The following is a 20831-nucleotide window of genomic DNA, read 5'->3' on the forward strand; positions in this document are numbered from 1 at the left end:
GGACGGACAAAACCAGGCAAATATCAACTGAGTTCTTCTCATATTATTACCATTTTCTAAACTATAGTGAATAAACTGTGATAATGTGAGAAATGTTGAAGGTGTCTGAATAAATGTTGGTTTGACTGCATTTGTATTTTAAGTTATTTTAAAGGCTGTTAGTCACTTATTTTTATTACCACAAATTTTTTTATCCGATTACTCGATGGAATAATCAGTAGAACACTCGATTACTCGAAAATAATCGATAGCTGCAGCCCTAAAGCACGATATGGGTAACTTGCACATTTATAGGTTTTTAGTACAACAATCACCACAATTGTTGTATTGAATTTATGGAAAAATGTATATGTATTTATATTAGGGGTGTAACGGTTCACAAAATTCACGGTTCGGTTCAATACGATACACTTGTGTCACGGTTCGGTACGTTTTCGATACAGCAAAAAGAAAGAATTTAAATTTTTTATTAAAACTAACATAATAAAGTAAGATTTTTTTTTTTACTTTGAGCAATGATGGAGCTATAATAGACTCTTCTTAGGAGCATATAAAACAAAACAGCTCCTTGGAAAAAATGAAATGTAGCCTAATATTGTAGTAGTTATAAACAAAGGTCTATTTTTAGTTCAGATTAACATTTGAGGGCAGAAATTGTATTCATAATGTCAAAATAAAACCAACGTAATGTTACTTGAAAGCATTATAGCCTACTATTCCTGCCAAACTTCCATGGTTGCAGTTAGAGTTACTACAGTAAATCCATGGTGAATGTTGCAGATCTGTGGACACTGGATAGTTCATTCATGACACAATGTTTCTTCCTGGTTTGCACGCGCTGTTTGATCTGTTAATAAAGGAGAAATGTGAATGTTTCTCACTAGAGTGGCGAATTCAAATGATTTCTTTACTGGATCTTTTAGTGCCGTGTAGTAACAGTGTCGCTTGATCAAGATCGGCTCGCGCTGCTTCGGTCAAAAAAAATAAACGGTCCGTCAACCACACAATAACGAGTAGCTTAGTTTCGTTCCGCTTACATTACGTTTGCCATTTGATGTTGGACAATGTTCTCTTACTTTATGAGCGCGCGTGGCTGCATTTGAAATAACGAAATTTTGGTCGGCAGGAAAAATGGTCCAACGAACCGTTCGGTTTGAAAATGCCGAACCGAAAGCCTCGTACCGAACGGTTCAATACGAATACGTGTACCGTTACACCCCTAATTTATATGTATGTGTATATACATACATATACAGTACCAGTCAAAAGTTTGGAAACGTTACTATTTTTAATGTTTTTGAAAGAAGTCTCTTATGCTCATCAAGCCTGCAGTTAAAAATAACAACAACAAAAAAAAAAACAGTAATATTATGAAATATTATTACAATTTAAAATAATGGTTCTCTTTTTTAATATACTTTAAAATGTAATTTATTTTTGTGATGCAAAGCTGAATTTTCATCAGCAAGTACTCCAGTCTTTGGTGTCTTATGATCCTTCAGAAATCATTCTAATATGATGATTTATGATCAATGTTGGAAACAGTTGTGCTGCTTAATATTTTTTTTATAACCTGAGATACTTTTTTCAGGATTATTTGATGAATAAAAAGTTAAAAAGAACTGTATTTATTTAGAATAGAAATCTTTTGTAACAATATACATATACCGTTCAAAAGTTTGGGAACAATAACTATTTTTTTAAAAAGAAATTAGTACTTTAATTCAACAAGGATGCGTTAAATTGATAAAAGGTGATGGTAACGATTTATATTGTTAGAAATGTTTTTATTTTGAATAAATGCTGTTTTTATGAATAAATGCTGTTAACGTTTTACTCATCAATGAATCCTGAAAAAAGTATTCCAAAAAAATATATTAAACAGCACAACTGTTTCCATCGTTGATAATAACTGAGTATCAAATCATCATATTAGAATGATTTCTGAAGGATCATAAGACACCAAAGACTGGAGTACTTGCTGATGAAAATTCAGCTTTGCATCACAAAAATAAATTACATTTTAAAATATATTAAAAAAGAGAACCATTATTTTATATTGTAATAATATTTCATAATATTACTGTTTTTTTTGTTTTTTTTTAACTGCAGGCTTGATGAGCATAAGAGACTTCTTTCAAAAACATTAAAAATAGTAATGTTTCCAAACTTTTGACTGGTACTGTATATATAAAAAAAATATATAAAACCTGCACATCCACACTAGTATTGAAACAGATTTGATCAACAGATCGAGCTCACCTCGAGCGTACAGGTACAGGTGTACGGCCTCGGACTCTGCTCTCGCTCCTGTATTATACCATCCGCCGCGCGGATCCTGCAACCAAACCTCGGCTTGACACTGATAGTGTCCCTGATCCTCTTCACGGGCCGAGAAGATTCTTAGCCTGTAGCTCGTTGCAGACACGCGGTCGACGCTCAGATCGCTAGTGTTGCTGTAGATGCGCGTGAGCCCGTCGTAGCTCAGGGTCGCTATGAGTTGTGCTGTGGCGTCCTCAGAAAACATGACGTCTTTCCTCGCCGGTTCCTTGGGCTTCTGAAGCCACTGCACCTCCACTTGTGAAGAAGCGCTAGTTTCCACAGAGACGTTGCAGAGCATCGTGATCGTACTGCCGCGTCTCAGGAGCGGGCGGCGAGGAAGATCGACGCTGGCAGACACACGCACATCTGAACCGGTGCATAAACACACAAACACAGCATGATAAACTCTCAGCACGGCGTACGGTGAAGCTCATGAAAATAAGTCTGGGTCATAAGTCAGCCTAAAATCAAAAAGTAAAAAAAAATAAAAAAATTTATGCATTTTGTTTAGTATTATGAATCGATAGATATCAATATCGGCGCACCAAGGCTGCATTTATTTGATCAAAAATACAGTAAATTTTTTTATATTATTATGATTCAAAATAGTAGTTTTCTATGTGAATATATAATAAAGTGTAATTTATTCCTGTGATCAAAGCTGAATTTTCAGCATCATTACTCCAGTCTTCAGTGTCACATGATCCTTCAGAAATCACTCCAATATGATGATTTGATGCTCAAGAAACATTTATGATTATTATCAGTGTTGAAAACAGTTTCATATTTATTTTTCAGGATTCTTTGAATATAAAGTTCAAAAGAACAGCATTTATTTGAAATATAATCTTTTGTAACATTATCAATGTCTTTAATGTCACTTTCGATCAATTTAATGTGTCTTTTCTGAATAAAAGTATTAATTTCAATAAAAACCTCAAACTTTTGAACAATAGTGTATGTATCAATACTGATGCATTTCCTCTAATAAATGCATGAAGTCAAATACAGTCTATTTACAAATAATCAAGGGATGTTTTTCCACACTGCTTTTCAATTGAACACAAGGAATAACAGTTAATAATAATAATAATAATAAATTACTCTATATGCATTTCTATGGAAGCTTGTTTCTGCCACAGAATAAAAAATAAAAAGGTAATTGTTGACTTTTTCATCTCACAATTCTGACTTTTGCTTGATATTAAGTCGCAACTGTGTTATAAAGTCAGAATTGTGAGATATAAACTCGCAATTGCCAATTCTAAAGTCCAATTCTAAGGAAATAAATACTTTTTCTGACTTTATAACACGCAATTGGGAGATATAAAGTCAGAATTGCATGATATAAAGTTGCAATTGTGTTATAAAGTCAGAATTGTGTGATTTAATACAATTCTGAGAAAAAAAAAAAAAATTTTCCTTAGAATTGGACTTTATAACTTTTTTTTATATAAGTTTATATCACGCAATTCTAACTATATCTTGCAATTCTGAGAAATAAAGTCAGAATTGCAAGATGTAAACTCGCAATTGTGAGATAAAATGGGGCACAATTATCTTGGCGGAAACAAACTTCTATAGATTTCAATAACAAAAAAATAGTATATATATAATAAAAGTAATTCCTAAATGATGATGCAAATTATCTGATTTACTGAAGTGAAAAGTTCAAAATGAATCAAGAAAACGCATTGAACCGATACCTAATTTTTATGACTTCACTCACACATGTAAAAAAAAAAAAAAAAAAAATGCACATAAACACCCACCGTCAGTCTTCAGGCTAACAGTGACCCACTCCGATCTCTGCGTTATCGTTGCGGGACTCGACGGTCCCGGCGTTAGTCTCCCGGCGTAGACGCTCACGGCGCACCGGTAGAGTCCGGCGTCAGCGGGATGAACGGAGAACAGGCGCAGAGAAAACTTCCCATCGGCCTCCTTCTCCATACTGCCACCCCCCGCTCTGCTGACATCATCGCCCCATGTGACCACGCCATCGGGTCCGATGCGAGACACCTCCACCTCCACGCCACCCGTCGGCCCGCGCCGCATCCACTGAACCAGCAGCGCCGAGCGGTTCCACGCGCCCACGCCGGTCACCTGACAGTATATAAGATATTTTCCCACCATTTAATCGAAGTGTGACAACACCGGTAATACCGGTATCACCGGCGGGGGCTTATAAATCGCTAATTTGAAAGTGAAACTAAAATGCGCACGTCCGCACGGGCATTCATAATGGTGCGGAGCAGAGCAAGCATTTTCAATTAAATCCTACCATAGGAATGAACTGAAAACACTCGTTCTGTTCTGCTCACTCCGTGCCATATGAATGCACGTGTGTGCATTTTAGTTTCGCTTTTAAATTAGCTCCAATTCAGATGCGGATTGTTTGAATGGTGAGGTCATTAGCCTCTTAATGAAAAACAGTACAATTACAAATTCGCTTTAATAGGCGATTTTACATTTCATTACTTTGCTTCTGAACACTGGTAACACCGTCAACACCGACTATCGTAGCAAGCCTACCTGACAGGTGAGGCTGAGAGGAGCGCCGGGCTGCAGAGAGACGTCACCGTCTGGAACCGAGCGCACGCTCAGAGTGTCCACTAAACGGGGAAACACAATCACACACGCTGGTTATTAATTCACAGCAACAACAGCAGCACTTTCTCACTAGTGCATATACATGTGCGTTCTTAAAGGGAGAGTTCACCCAAAAATTAGCCCATGATTTACTCACCCTCGAGTCATCCGTATATGCAGGGAACTACACTGCGACCAAAATGGTTGCATATGCGACCTTTTGAAATGCCATTGCGACCCTAATTTTTAATGGGTCGCAAATGTATCACTGATTATTTTTGTACCTATGTTTTAGGCAATAGCCTATGCTATGATTTACTATGAGCGTTTATTAAAACAGAAATGTGTATAAGAATACGTTTTATAACGTGCTCTGAGCATTTAAAACATCAAGTTGGCTTCAGCCCCGCGACCGTTACTTAGATTAAAACGTAGCCTACCATTGTTTCAGTGCTGCGCGAGCTCTCTCTCTCACACAAACACGGACGCGCGCACACAGAGAGAGAAGATCATTGTAAAATGAAAATTGACGGGCTATAGTTTAACATTTATTATTTAATATTTAACGTTTAATATTTTAACGTGTTCTAACGTGTGCGTTCCTCAGCGCGTACATGTGAAGCTCACCTGCACTAAAAGCCTGTCTACCAGCGCCTCCATACTGGACTAAGTTATCTTTCGAGTCTTATTGCTTATACTGTTAAATACACACAATGTTTACATAAACAAAGTCGGTTATGTCTAAAGTGAAAGCAAACTTGAGAAAATTGAGTAAATCTGCTTGTCAAATGCGTGTATATTAGACGCGTCGCGCGCAACTCTTAAAGAGACAGTAGCAATAGTAAACACGCTGCCGCTTGTCCTTAAAGGGATAGTGTCATGATTCTGCCTTCTTGTCTCTGATTTTCCCTGGTCTTGAGGCAGGATCATGACAGGCCCATGTTTTATGTGCAAGCACATGGCCATTTGTTTGGGCCATGTGCTTGTGTTGTCTCGTCCCCTAGCCCCGCCCCCTTGTTATACTCGTTTTGTCATTATTGCTTTACCTGTGTCACCTGTTCCTGATTAGTTTGCTCCTTATTTAATCCCCTCATGTTCTCTGTCCTGTGTCGGTTCATTGTCAAACTTAGTGTGTGATACATTGCATGTCAAACGCTGTGAGTACTTTGTTAGTAACCTGTTTAATCAGTATTGTGAGTTTGTTTCCTGTCATCAAGTCAGAGTCTAGTCTTTGTTTATTATCTTGTCTTAGTCAAAGTGACCTCTCCTCAGTCCTGTTTTGCCCCCTCGTGGGTTTTGTTTTCTGTTTTGAGTCTTAATAAACCCTTGAATGTCTGCAAGTCGTCTGCGATTGGGTTCTCTCCTTCTACACCATGACAGATAGTTCACCCAAAAATAAAAATCATCTCATCATTTACGCACTCTAATGTTGTTCCAAACCTGTATTCATTTCCTTCTAATATTTTTCTAATATTAATATTTTGAAGAATGTGGCTAAACAGTAGCTGGTCCCCACTGACTTCCATAGGAGAAAAATATACTAAGTCACTGGGGGTACATCAACTGTTTGGTTACCCACATTCTTCCAAATAACTTTTATTTTCAACTGAAGAAAGAAACTTATTCGAATTTAAAACAACTTGAGAGAGTAAATTATGACAATTTGAATTTTTAGGAGAACTATTCCTTTAATGTTAATAAAACAACACAATGCAAAAAGAAAATCACTCACTGCTATTGACTGATAACTTTAATAGTAGCTTTAATAAGTTAAATAAAATCGTGATTTTCCTGAAAAAAATTGTGATATGATATTTTTGCCATATCGCCCACCCCTAATTGGAATAATAAATTAAGTAGCCTATCTTAATTGTACACAATGTTCCTGTTTTTTTTGTTTTTGTTTTTTTTACTGTTTTATGCCATAACAGCAATATTAATATCGCATCACTACTTAAGAGTTCAGGAGTCTGCCCATCTGTGCCAACCATAGCATGTTGAAATCCATTTTGCACTTTATTGTGTACTGTATTTTCTAATGCAGAAAATCTATCCCAACCAATGTTAAAGAAAACAAAAACAACAAGGCATGTGGTTTAAAAGATGGCAAGTAAAATAAAAAGCACATCTGTATGCAATACATTTTCATTATTGTTCATTATTATCCAGAGCGGCTTACTATAAATAATTTGTGCGACCAAATCATGTTTTGCGCCAGTAACTGAAAAAGTTAGTAGCGCAAGTGCCACCAGTGGAAAAGGTTAGTGTAGTTCCCTGATATGACATTCTTCTTTCTAGGGATGTCAATTTTCACAAATTCCCATGATCGATCATCGTTTAAATTAACAATCAATTAATCGTAATATGGTCTGCTGCAGTGACAGATAATAATATGAATAAATGATAAAAATCTGTTCTTTTTCGTGCAGCTGAAGAAGTAGTGGTTCATAAGACTGGACAACTGGTTAATTTGATAAAATGATTATTTGGAGTTATCAGTGTGTGTGCATTAACTGATAAGTGTAACTGATAGGTCACATAATACATAAATGAAATACCTTAAGAAAAATGTACATGTACTGTACTTGATATATATCCATAAGAATTGATAACGAATCGAGACTGATTTTGATTAACAAGCTTGCGATTCAGTTCAATTCCCACCCTGCTGCTAACCCACACTTCTTATTATTTCTAAGGTTAATTAACATTAATGGGTTACACTTTATTTTAAGGTGTCATTATTACAGTGTAATTATACATTTAAGTACTGAGTAATATTGAGTAACTACATGTACTATAGGGTTAGGATTAGGGTTTGGTTGAGGGTTAGTTGCAATTATGCTTAATTTACTGTTATTACTATAGTAACTACATGTAACATATGTAACAATGACACTGTAAAATAAAGTGTTACCCATTAATGCTGCACCATAATGTAGTTTCCAAGGATGTCAAGGATTTTTATAGGAGATTAAATGAGCCTGCATTTACACTGCACATATCCAAAAGTTTGACACACATCCAAAGTACAGAAAATAAACCCAAGAGATTGTCTGTGATCTAGTTGATACAGTAAGCAACATCCAAAGCAGCTTTTGTACAGTCATGAGATGTTTACACTTTAAGATGAGCGAGAGCAGACGCCCGTGCCAAAGCCAGCAGATGCTTCGTATCCAACAGCGTCTCAATCAATCACACACACCCGGCAAACTTTAAAACGCCTCTCAGTCGATATAAACAGCGGTTCATTAACATGAAAGCAATGCATAGCAGATTTAATTAAGCCAGTGTGATTAAATGGAAGATTCTTTAACTTTAATTCTTTAGTTGTACTTTAACAAAACGGAATTTATTATATTAACATCCTTTAAATGGCAAGTCTTTTAAATAGCAATCGCTCACTGAACATGTTGGAAGAATGCAATTATTTTACCATTCTTCAATATGACCAGCCTCAGATTCCTGTTTCAATAGGAAATACGTCCAAGAAAATAATTTCTTTTGGGCCTTTAAGGCAAGAAACTACAGGCAAAAGCATGGCATTGCAAATGTAAGTTAAGTTAAAGTCCCCCTGTGGTGAAAATCCAGCTTTTAATGTTGTTTATGTGTCTATGTGGTGTTTTTAAATATACTTTAAGACAAACCATGTAAATTCATAAGTCGACACCATTGCTGAGTATTTTCTCCTTAAAACTGCAGTGAACCAAAGACAGTCTCAAAAACACGCTTTGAAATCGCTGGTGTTTCTGACGTCACAAACTACCTTGTAACCAATCAGATCAACGTGTGATCGTCAACCAGTGGATCTCTGAGCTGAGTGAGTGAGTGGAGGCGGGGCTCATTTGCATATTCATAGAGCCGCGAATACTAAATGAGGCAAGGGTGTCGAGTTACATTCAAGATATTTTAAGACATGAAGATTTTTTTTTAAAGGAAAAAACATTTAAATATGTCATTTTGGTGAGTTTTCAGAGATAAAATCAGTGACTCCAGGGGGACTTTAAGAAGTTTTACATAAACGAATAGCTTAAATAAGAGAGATTGCTACTAACCAAGTGGTTGAACGCTGAGATTCCCGAGCTCCATGGTCCTCTGCGCGATGCGTTCCCATTTCCCATCCGGATCTCTGATCCACTGCACAGCCTCGCAGAAATACGACCCAGAATCCCCCGGGGCGAGAGCGCTCATCTTCATCACATACAGATCCCTGGCTCCGTCCCCTTTACGCTTTTCCAGAGCGATCTCTCCATCTCTGTATCTCTTCCCGTATCCGCCGCTGTGGCCCGGAGTCACGCGCAGCTCACGGTCGATGGCAATTATTTCCCTCAGGTTGTGGCCCAGTGACTCCGCCCCCCCGCTGCTTCGCACACCGAACGTGACGGAAACGTGAGTGTGCTGATCCGATTGGACGGAAGCTGCGCATGTGAGCTGAAGCTCCGTGCCTTCGGTTACAGGCTGGCCGCTCAGAATCCGCGAGTGTGTTATCAGCAGCGTATCTGGAATGACTGCAGAAATAAGAAACAGATAATTTCATGTTTAATATACAGTACCTGTTAAAGTTTTTTTTTTAAAGAGTCTCTTCTGCTCACCAAGGCTGCATTTATTTGATCAAAAATACAGTAAAAATTGTGTAATATGTACAAATGAAAAGACCGGTTTTCATGTGAATTAGGGATGGGCAAGAGTGATCAAGTACTTGTTTGTGACAGCGGCGATCGATCATGAAAATGATGATCGCCCTGACTTTAAAAAATATATTTATCTTTTTTTCTGATTGGTTATTGTGGTATTTGGGGCGGTTCCTGAGGTCTGATTGGTTAGCGTTAGGCCGTGTGTCCACTGTCCACCAAAGCGTTTTTTGCCAGCTGAAAACGCTAGGCGCTCTGCTAAACGCCTAGCTATGGGTGCTTGAGAGCGTTTTGGCAGCGCAGCATTTTTTTCAGTTGAGACGCTTTGCTTGTTATGATACAGAATATCCGCGAAAGTGTTACTAGTATCTCATTTCACACATATTTTGTTTCTGTGTTGATTCTATATTAAAATGTCGATACAATGTAACAGATTTTCTCTGGCTCTTGTTTTAAATTATTTTGTTCTGTTATTATGCTTGTTGTCGTCGTCTGTTGACGTTGTACAAGCAGAATGTGGCGGTTGGTCGGTGTGGTATTAGTCCCGCCCCTCCTCCACTGTGATTGGACGGTTGGGTAAAAAGTGACAGTGATGAGCGCTGCATTTTTCCCAAAGTTGAACATTCTTCAACTCTCAGCGCTCAGCACTTCAAGCATGAAAAAAATGCTCAGCGCCTCAGTTACGCTCATGGCGTTTTAAAAACGCAGCGCTCCCATTGAAAACAACTGAAAAAATCTGCCAGCCCCGTGAAAAAACGCTTTGGTGGACACACGGCCTTAGACAGCACGCCTTCCAGACCGGTGAAATAAAGTGAAACTGGATTTGAAAGCATGCACCACAGTGATGCCTGGAATCACTTTGATGCAGTTAAGTGCAAGATGTGCAGTGCCAATCTATCATAACTTAATAACACGATTGTAATAGAGTGCTGTAAATTCTCTGTTCACGTGTTACACATCAGACTAGCGCAGTCAAGTTCATGTGCGCATTCGCGTCCTCTTCTGCAGATTCAAGTTGTAATGTTACATTTATGTTACGCATCTAGGATATCTGATTATTAATCTCATAGGATGTGTGTGAGACGTACTATTTCCAAACGGACGTGCGTCATGAAGCTCAGTGGTCCATTCCTTTTAGATTCGTTCACGTTTTCATGTCATATTTTTGACCCGCCCCTGATACACCACCTACCTTTGACGTCCACTGATGAACTGTAGTTCCCCAGGAAGCGCGTGTCAGTGCTGGGTGTGTAACACTCGTAACGGCCCTGATCATCTGGGCGAAGCCTCTGGATGATCAGTCTGGCTTTATCGCCCGAGTCCCTCTCGACCCGAACCTCGCCCGCCTGCACACGACCCTGGAACGGCAGGTACGGAAACCCAGCGTCTCGCGTGGACACCACAGCGATCTGCCGACCCCCAGCGTCCTCCCGGTACAGGTACCACTCGAACTCCTGCGTCCGCGGGCCTTCGTATCCCGAAACTGTGCAGGGCAGAGACAGCGAGAATCCGGCGACCCGGTACAGCGGACTGGCAGGAAGAGTGACCTCACGGCACACACACCACTGCAACTCTAACACACAACCGAAAGAAACAGAGACAAGGAGTAAATAAGTGTGCCATGCACAGTTTGAATATTAAAAGGGTTAGTTCACCCAAAAATGTTGTTCCAACCCCGTAAGACTTTCGTTCATCTTCGCAACACAAATTAAGATATTTTTGATTAAATCTGAGAGCGGTCTCACTTGAAACTTGCTGGCCTAGAAAGTTAGTAAAGACAATGTTTAAAATGTTTAAAAAGTGACTACAGTGGCTCAACTTGTACGTCAGACATAGGCTCACTATTGGCCAGCATCACACGCATCACACACACGACCAGCGTCGGCCAATAGTGAGCCTCTGTTCTGACGTACAACCCAGAAGCGCTGCGCTGTCACACTACGTGAACTCGCTCACAGGCCCACACATGGGAAAATGAAGAGTTGAATAAAGTCATTAATTTTGTTTGTTTTGCGCACAAAAAGTATTCTCGGCGCTTGATAAACTTAAGGTTGAGCCACTGTAGTCACTTGGACTATTTTAACGATGTCTTTACTAACTTTTCTGGGCTGGCAGATCTCGATTACCCATCAGCCTATGGAGGAGTGGAACCGCTCTCAGATTTAATAAAAAATATCTTAATTTGTGTTGCGAAGATGAACGAAAGTCTTACGGGGTTGGAACAACACGAGGGAGAGTAATCACTGACAGAACTTTCATTTTTGGGTGAACTAAACCTTTAACCACCAGGATCAATACATGCAAAGCAGTTTTCTGAATGAGGTCAGTAAATAGGGGCTTTCGCACCGGATAGTTCTAGGAACTCAGTTATAGGAACAAGCCACCAGGGTGGTTCCCCGACAACTAATGGTTCCCGGGAACTCTGAAGTGACGTAAGCTGCGCTTGCTGTTGGGACTTTTTGCCGGCGCGGAGAACGGCAGACCCAGAGTCACACAGTGCTCGCATTCTCCGTGTTCATTAGTTTACGATCTGTCTAACAGTCCTGTCTCATATGTTATTAGATAGAACTGTTATAGATAGAGTAGACAGTAATGAAGAGTTATTAGCGTTTGCCGTGTGGTTGATACACACAGAAACACATAATCATGTTTCTCTTGGTCTCCTCAAAGTGCCGTTGGATTTTCTCCTCAGCGTAAAGGTGAAGAGGTCCATCTATCACTGTTTTACATGTTCGTAGAATTAATTTCTGAGGTAAATATACACTACCGGTCAAAAGTTTTAGATCGGTAAGATTTTTTATGTTTTTTTAAAAGTGCTCATCAAGGCTGCATTTATTTGATTAAAAATACAAAAAATAGTAATAATATTGTGAAATATTATTACAATTTAAAACAGTTATTTTCTATGTAATATATAGTAAAGTGTAATTTATTCCTGTGATCAAAGCTGAATTTTCAGCATCATTACTCCAGTCTTCAGTGTCACATGATCCTTCAGAAATCATTTGATGCTCAAGAAACATTTCTGATTATTATCAGTGTTGAAAACAGTTATTTACATTTTTATTTCAGGATTCTTTGATGAATAGAAAGTTCAAAAGAACAACATTTATCTGAAATAGAAAGCTTTTGTAATATTAAACACTACCGGTCAAAAGTTTGGGGTCAGTAAGAATTTTTATTTTATTTTTTGGGGGAAATAAATAAAAGAAATCAATACTTTTATTCATCAAGGGTGAGTTAAATTGATCAAAAGTTAGAGTAAAGACATTTTTAATGTTCTATTTTAAATAAATGCTGTTCTTTTGAACTTTCTATTCATCAAATAATTTGAGAAAAAAATTGTACAAAACTGTTTTCAACATTGAAAATAATAATGAATGTTTTTTGAGGATAAAATCATCATATTAGAATGATTTCTGAAGGATCATGTGACACTGAGTAATGATGCTGAAAATTCAGCTTTCATCAGAGGAATAAATTACACTTTAAAATATATTAAAATAGAAAACAGTCATTTTGCATTGTCATAGTATTTCACAATATTATTATTATTTTTTTTAATCAAATAAATGCAGCCTTGGTGAGCAGAAGAGACTTCTTTTAAAAACATTAAAAATTGTACCGATCTAAATCTTTTGACCGGTAGTGTATAGGCTATAATCCGTGTGTTTACACAGCCTTTTTTTAAAATGGCGCTGCTGGTGTTTCACGTGCGTTCGGCCAATCAGCGAACACTAACGTCACTGGTAGTTCCTATAGCGCTGGTTCAGACCGACTCTGAAGTAGGAGCTAATTAATTCCTCCAAAAGGAGTTCCTAGAACTAAAATTGTTCCTAGTTCCTGCGGTGCGAACACGCTGAAATCCGGGAACTTCCGCCAATAGTTCTAGGAACTATGATAAGGTTCCTCCGGTGCAAAAGCCTCGACAGACCCACTGCACAATATTCCCACTTAAAACCCATGACAACAGGGTTATTTTAATTAACTAAAACCATTTTTAAACAATGTTACCTGAAATAAAATAACCGTTAACTTAAAGCTGCATGAGACTATTAGTAGACTGTTAGGTTAGAGCTCTGGTTAGTAGAATAAGTATAGTAGAGATCGACCGATATTGATTTTTTTTTTATAACCGATATCAATTATTTGTGTGTTTATGTGCCCGATAACCGATATTTAATTACTGGTTTATTTCTGTTTTTGACAATTATAACAACAGCACTGAATTAAACAAACTCTTATATTTAACACTTTTTAAATAGGCTACTGTAATTCCTGCAATTTCACTTCCTTCGTGTCTTTTTTAAATAATCATAATGATTATGGGAAAATACTTAAAATATCGGGTCAAATATCGGTAAAACCGATTATCGGTCGATCTCTAGTATGTAATTGCAAAGTTACTTATAGTCAGTAGAATATCTGTTGGTGGAGCATCAAATTAAAGTGTTACTAAAACTACAATAATAGTATTTGAACAATAATAAAAATTGCGAATTGAAAATACGCCCAATGGAAACACGTCAATTTCGCAAGAACTCCCATTTATCGCAAAAAAGTTTTTACGCTCGCATGAGGGTTTTTTTCAGGCAATTCGAAAAAGAAATATTTCACAAAACTGCAATGGAAACATTTACAGGTCAGCTGACGTGGATGACGTGGTGTGTTTGGACAGAATACGAGACGAGTTATTTATTAAATTCATATAAGACAAAATAATTACAGGAATAATGGATTCTAAACCTCAAATAAATGCCACAATCAAGACCTCGAAGCAGAGATGAGGGAGAAACACCCAGAAACTCCTCATATGTGCCGCTCCCAGTATAATAAGGGTCGTTCCTCACCATTAATGCTTGGAAAACACTCATACATCTCCTTCCATTAATAATAATGGCCAGTGCAGTGGCTGGGATATAGTACATAATCCTACCAACGTCCGTTGCCATGGTTTCTGGAATGATTTTATTGATCGCGAGAGGAAAAATGAAGTTTTAGTCGCATAACATCGGTTAATGGAAACGCCGTCATTTCGCAATAGAAAAAAAAAAAAAAAAAAACGCAAAAGTTTTGCGCAAATCTGTAATGGAAACGCGCCTAGTGATGTCAAAAACATTTAGGATAATTAAAATAAACGCTACTGTGTGATATAGATATATTCACTGATTTACTCTGCATCTCATTAATAATCAGCTAACGTGGTCTCGACACTCCTATGGACCCATATTCAGAGCCGGGAGTCAGTATTGTTTATTCATGAATCACGCCCGCTCTGTTTGGTTCCCGCGCACTCCGCGTGTGTTGTAATGCGTCTCTGAATAAAAGGGTCTACATAACGAACAGTAATCCCATTCTGCCAGACTATGCCCATGTGTTACAGCCTCTGATGTCACGACTGATCTCATTTTCCTATGCAGACCTCAGGTCATTTGCACACGTCCTCATTCTGCTAAGGAACTAAACCACTGAACTCGAAACCTTTTGATGCATGAATTTCTAAGGCCTCTAAATGATGAACATGATCTGATAAACCTGTCAATCTCCTCCAGTGCTTCGGTCTCTGACTGACAGTTTAGACTGTTTTAGCAAGTAAAAGTCTTTCAGTTTAACTGTACAAACATCCACTTTTCAGCTCGTGCTTAACGTGTCTCTTGGATCTGAAATCTTTACTGATTTTTATCGGACTGAAGCAGGGGCGATTCTAGGATTTTCATTTTAGGGGGGCTCAGTCCCCAATGAGGGGAAAAAAAAAGTTAGTTTATGGTCTAATGCTCATTATTAACTAGTTTCATTCATTCATCCAGTAACATGCATATGGCAGGGTTTTAGAATTACTGAGGTCCCAAATGTGAGGTATTTAGGGGGGTTCGGGGTCATGCTCCCCCGAGAAAATTTTGATTTCTCTGATCTACATATGTGCATTTTAAGATGTTTTGAAGGCCAAACAAATTGGATAACAATAGCTTTAAAACCATGTGCGGGCAGCTGTTTATTTTTCACACCTCATCAGCATCACACTCTTTTTCTCTTTGTTTTTATCTTGCTCTGTCTTTTCCCCTCCTAAAGCTGAGCTTTGACTGATATAGGCTTTTCATTTTTGTCTGTCAGTGAAGAAAGTAAACATAGGGTCAACTGATAGGTTGATTTATGAATCATTTTCTCAGACAAAGCTACCAGGAAAGCTAGGTAACTAAGTTTATTAAATTCATTCACAATATGTACACATTCATTATTGATCTAGGCATTTTACATTTACATTTTTGCATTTGGCAGACGCTTTTATCCAAAGTGACTTACATTGCATTTCAAGGTACACATTTACATTCTTTTCAGTTCTTGCTTTCCCTGGGAATCGAACCCATGACCTTGGCGTTGCAAGCGCCAACGCTCTACTGTTTGAGCTACAGGAAAGATGTAGGCCTAATACATGGCCGTAGACAGGGCTTTATAATCAAAGAGGTCATAAATTTGAGGTTGTTATGGGGTTAAACATTTTTATTTCTCTGATATGTGCATTTCAAGACGTTTGAAGGCCAAAAAAGGATAAGAAATATATTTAAACATAAAGCCCGCCTACTTTGATTTGATTGGTCATCTCAAATATTCTGACATTGACGAGAAGTGAAAGACCAATGAGGCTCAGATGAACAAACACACACACGCCTCTGTTTCTGACCTGCGCTCTGCTTGGCGCTGCTGCGGATTGAAGATGAAGAACATTATTTAACCTTGTCAAAGACGAACAAAAATTTTAGAATAACAACATTTCTTACTCCAAGTTTTAGGGGTGCTGAGCTCCTTTTTAGGGGCCTAAAAAGGGGCTAGCCTCGCCCATGGACTGAAGAGACTTTGGTATTTTTGATTATCCATGTTATTACTCGAGTATCAAATATGATCATCAGGCTTTTTAGAAAGGTTAAATTGCTCATCTCTAAATCAGCATCGTATTGCATTATATGTTTTAAAACTACAGAGCTTTGATCATAAACTAAGCATTATCTTACTAAGACATTATTGGCAGATACTGATATTTATATGATTTTCATGCAAGTTATAAAGATCTCAGTGATTTACAAGCATCATCTTACTTTTTGTCCACATAAATATCAGCATCTGCAGAAATTTTTATATTTTTGCTTTATTTTATAAGTGTCAAGCTTTACACGGTTGAATTACATCTAAAGCATTTCTTCACTCATTTCCTCGCTAATCTTTTTTTCTTTAACAAAAATAATTTGTTTATTTGAAATCATTACTTTTAACTAATAAAATAAAAAGGGAATTTTAGATGTGATTTTGGATTTGACATGGAGGAAGCAAAAGGTAAACTTCTGAACCCAATGCAAAACTATTGCCACAGTTTATCAGCTCACCGTGTGACTCTATATATGTAAACTACATCAGATAAACTATTATTGTAATGTGCTTGAGTGTTGACATTAGTATGATGTCACCTGTACCGTTTAACTACAACCTGAAAAACTAAGACCGGTGTTGACAGGTTTACCCTCACAAAAATTTACTCTAAACTAGTTTATACCGAAATCTCATAGTATTAGTCTCTACAGGACGCAGATGACAGCGCTTGACGTGTCACATTACTACAACTACTATGGCAATAGTATTAGTTACTATTGCACTTGTACACTATTTAAAGGAAAGAACATTATAATTTAGTAAGCTTCAGAATCATTTCTTTTAAAGATATATTTCTGGTTTAATGTTATGACAATAACTAGGCCTATAACTGTGTGGGTTTTTTTTAACTATGGTCATTTCTGTAAGGGTTTTTTGGCTCTTCTGGCAGGTCAGTCTAGTTTCGGTGACTCATGGGAAGTAACCACACACACACACACACACACACACACACCCACCCTCCAATGATGACCAGAGAACAGAAGCTTTAAGCGGATCAGACACGTAATTAAAGCGCAACCGGAGCAGCAGGCCTGCCAGTGGAAATCCTGCACAGCTTATACGTACATTATGAAGTCATTATTATACTGATGAGTGGGAATGAAGAGATCACAGAACTGTATAAAACATTGTATTAAGCTCCTGTGTCAATTCAGGACCAATCGGTACAAAGTGTCTAAACCCTATGGTCTAAACGCATATTTTAAGTCTTTATGAAAAAAAATCAGCCTGTAGTACACAGAAAAACAATGTATCAGATGATAATACCAAAGTGTATTAATATATATGGTCATGAATGACCATAACACAATGCATTTACATACACCAAAAAAATTATGTAAGGGTGTGGGTTCGATTCCTAAGAAATGCATGAACTGATAAAAATAACTTAAACGCAAATCACAAAAGCATCTGCCAAATTTTTACATGTAAAAAAACAACAAGGTAAATAAAAACAAAAAACATGGTAGTACCATATGATACGTAATATATTTTACATTATGAAACATAACCAAAAACATTCAATATCGATCTTCTGAATGAATACCGTATTCTTATACCGCGGTATTTGCACGCTACTCTCTAAAGTACTTCACGGAATACAAAGGTAGACAGCACAGTATTTACCATGATGAATTACCAGATTCACGTACTAAATTATTAACGTGGAACATTAATGAATATTCCCCCCATGGTTAATGTCAAAAATGCGCGTTAAGATGCAATTTCCAGGATTTATATGGAGCAGATGAACATTAAACATGAGCAGGTTGGACTCACCCCACAGTAAAGCGATGAACGTGACCCACCACGGTGCCATTCTGCCCTGATCTCCACAATACAGTCGCGTTTACACCGATTTACTCTGTCTGACACTATAGTACAAACACATGTTTGTTAGTGTGTGATATCCTCGGGCTAGAGCTGATATCTAATATTCATTTAGTCAATGACTAGATAAACTAACGTTAGCACGCCATCAAACAAGCGCGAGCTGACCACTGGAACGAGCTTTAAACCGCGGATTATATCCCACAGAGCGCGTTATTAAACCATCACTGCAACTGCGCAAACGTTTCGCTGTTATTCCTCTTTTAACATCACTCTTTTCCCACGCAATCACATCTTCCAAACGATGTAATACATAAATTGGGCGGTTGACTGAAAGTAGTGCATCACGTCACGCGCAGGCAGACAGACAGACAGACGCTCAACGGTCTACTCACTGTCCAGTCACGTGTCTCAGCGCGGAGGAACACAGCCAATAGGAGGTCAAAGCGAAGAGATTAATAGCTGTGGTAAATCAATGTTTAAATGTAGGCCAATCCCTCCCATGGCGCGAAAATTATAACGATAACATATTTAATATTATATAATATTAATTCACATTTATTTATTTGTTTATCTACTTATTCATTTACCTTGTTTCTTTTGTTATTCAACCTCGCATCCTTAGGCTACTATTTTTATTTACTTTTAACCTTATGTATTTTTTCTGTACCTACTGTAGTTCCTTTATATTATATGCTTAGACAATATTGTAAAGCTTTGCTGAGTCCTGCATTCCTCCAGGAGGTGCTGAAAACCTCATAAAGACAAATCCTCCTTTGATCCACATTCAAAACAATAGAACAATTTTATTACTTAATAATGAAACTAATGGCAAGGTGGTACAAAAGCGCTTCTAAAGTGGCTATATAAAGGTATATTTACACAGACTGATTAGTGCTGATCAGAAGTGGCATAAATGCATTTGCATCGCAATTTTAATGTTATAATGTTACACAATAAAAAAATTAAAAAAAAATAAATCCATTGCTAACAACCAAAGAGATCTTTATTACCAATATCATTTGATCCTAAAATGAATCAAAATTATATAATTCAAATATTGAATTTTACATTTATTTTTTCTGTCACTTTTGATATAAACCCAACTGGTTACCAAATACATATCTATGGCTCCACCTAGTGGATAAAGAATTATTTGCTCATTAAAGGACAAAAATTCAACCTCAGCTTTGTACAGTTTACAAAACTGTCTTCTATCCTGTTTTTAAATCAGTGGTTTTTATATTTTGTTAATGCAAAGTTCTTTCTAAACCAAACGTAATGTGTGAATAGCCTAATGATGTTTACTGAGCTCACATTGCATATAATTAGTGATTTAAACAAACCCCTGAGCCTAAGTATCCTATTAAATGTTTGCCTTGCTGGAGATAAAGAAAAATGGTGTGAAAATCCCATTCACCTATATTAGAAAACGCATCGATCATAATCTAGAAACTTTTTTGTCTAATAAAGGTAAACAACCAGTCACTGAGCGACTAAAACATCATAGTAACCTCATAGCAACGCTAAAAACCAATCAGAAAACCTTAACAACCGCACAGCAACGTTAAAAACCAATCAGAACACCCCAACAACCGCACAGCAACGCTAAAAACCAATCAGAACACTCCAAACACCGTTTAGAAACGCGCTAAAACCGCTTCAGCAAGAATATAGCAACATCTTAGCCAATCACAACAACGCACTTGCATAATGTTATTTTTGCACGAGGCTGCAGATTTTCCTCAGAAAATGTACAATCTATTTTTTAATTGTTTATTTTAGATAGATATGTTTTAAAGTAAAGTTTCTGTCGTTTCTTTCGTTCTCTGTTTCTCTCTGTTTATGTGCAGCTCTCATGTCTCCTCAGTGGGGCAGCATTGTGTTTCATCATGATCTGCCTTCATGTAAAATGACTGCAAAAACATTTATTGTTGGCCATTATTTAATCTTACTACAATGTGGTGCTCAAATAGAAATAAAAATCTACCCTGCTTGATTAACGTTTAATTAAACATAATTCTTTACAATCATTTTGTAAGCTGTACTGAATCCAATTTGAAGTTATAATGTGGGTAACACTTGATTTCGACATAGTATATTCTACTAACACTAACTATAAGTAACTTTTCAACTTCATGTCAACTAGCAGTCATTAGAGTATTAGTAGACTGTCTGCTTAATATCGGCTAACACTTTATTTTGATGCTCCCCAACAGACATGCTACTAACTAGCCTAACTTTGCAAGTACGTCAACTTATTCTACTAACAATAACCTAACAGTCTACTAATACTAGTCTAACGGGAGTTAGCTGACGTAAAGTGGAGTATCGAAATAAAGAGTAAGCATAATGCGTTTAATCATATTGTGTGCATTAGCTACTACATTTCTATGCATCGAGCTCCTATATCCATGTATAAATGATTCCTTCACTAACAGTGCCATACCATCTCATTTATCAAGCTTTAATCTGAGCATTTGATGAGCTGTTCACTGCCGTCTGAATTATTAATGTAATTGCCATTGCTGAATGACT

The 20831-nt window shown here is 37.4% G+C and overlaps 1 protein-coding gene across 1 annotated transcript in view; it reads right to left on the reverse strand.

The window, feature by feature from the left end:
- igsf8 (immunoglobulin superfamily, member 8) overlaps positions 1-18636 on the reverse strand; it is a 20117-nt gene extending 1481 nt beyond the window's left edge. The window contains exons 1-7 of the mRNA XM_084127971.1: positions 18430-18636; positions 18243-18337; positions 10735-11115; positions 8967-9419; positions 4855-4934; positions 4095-4425; positions 2263-2688 (exon numbers count right to left, since the gene is read on the reverse strand). Of these exons, the coding sequence (XP_083984097.1) occupies positions 2263-2688; positions 4095-4425; positions 4855-4934; positions 8967-9419; positions 10735-11115; positions 18243-18282 (1711 nt within the window). The 5' untranslated portion in view covers positions 18283-18337; positions 18430-18636. The remainder of the gene's footprint in view (positions 1-2262; positions 2689-4094; positions 4426-4854; positions 4935-8966; positions 9420-10734; positions 11116-18242; positions 18338-18429) is intronic.
- Positions 18637-20831: the final 2195 nt, after the last annotated feature.

The sequence above is a fragment of the Abramis brama genome (genome assembly GCF_963993115.1).
Source record: "Abramis brama genome assembly, chromosome: 11".
Taxonomy (NCBI): Eukaryota; Metazoa; Chordata; class Actinopteri; order Cypriniformes; family Leuciscidae; genus Abramis; species Abramis brama.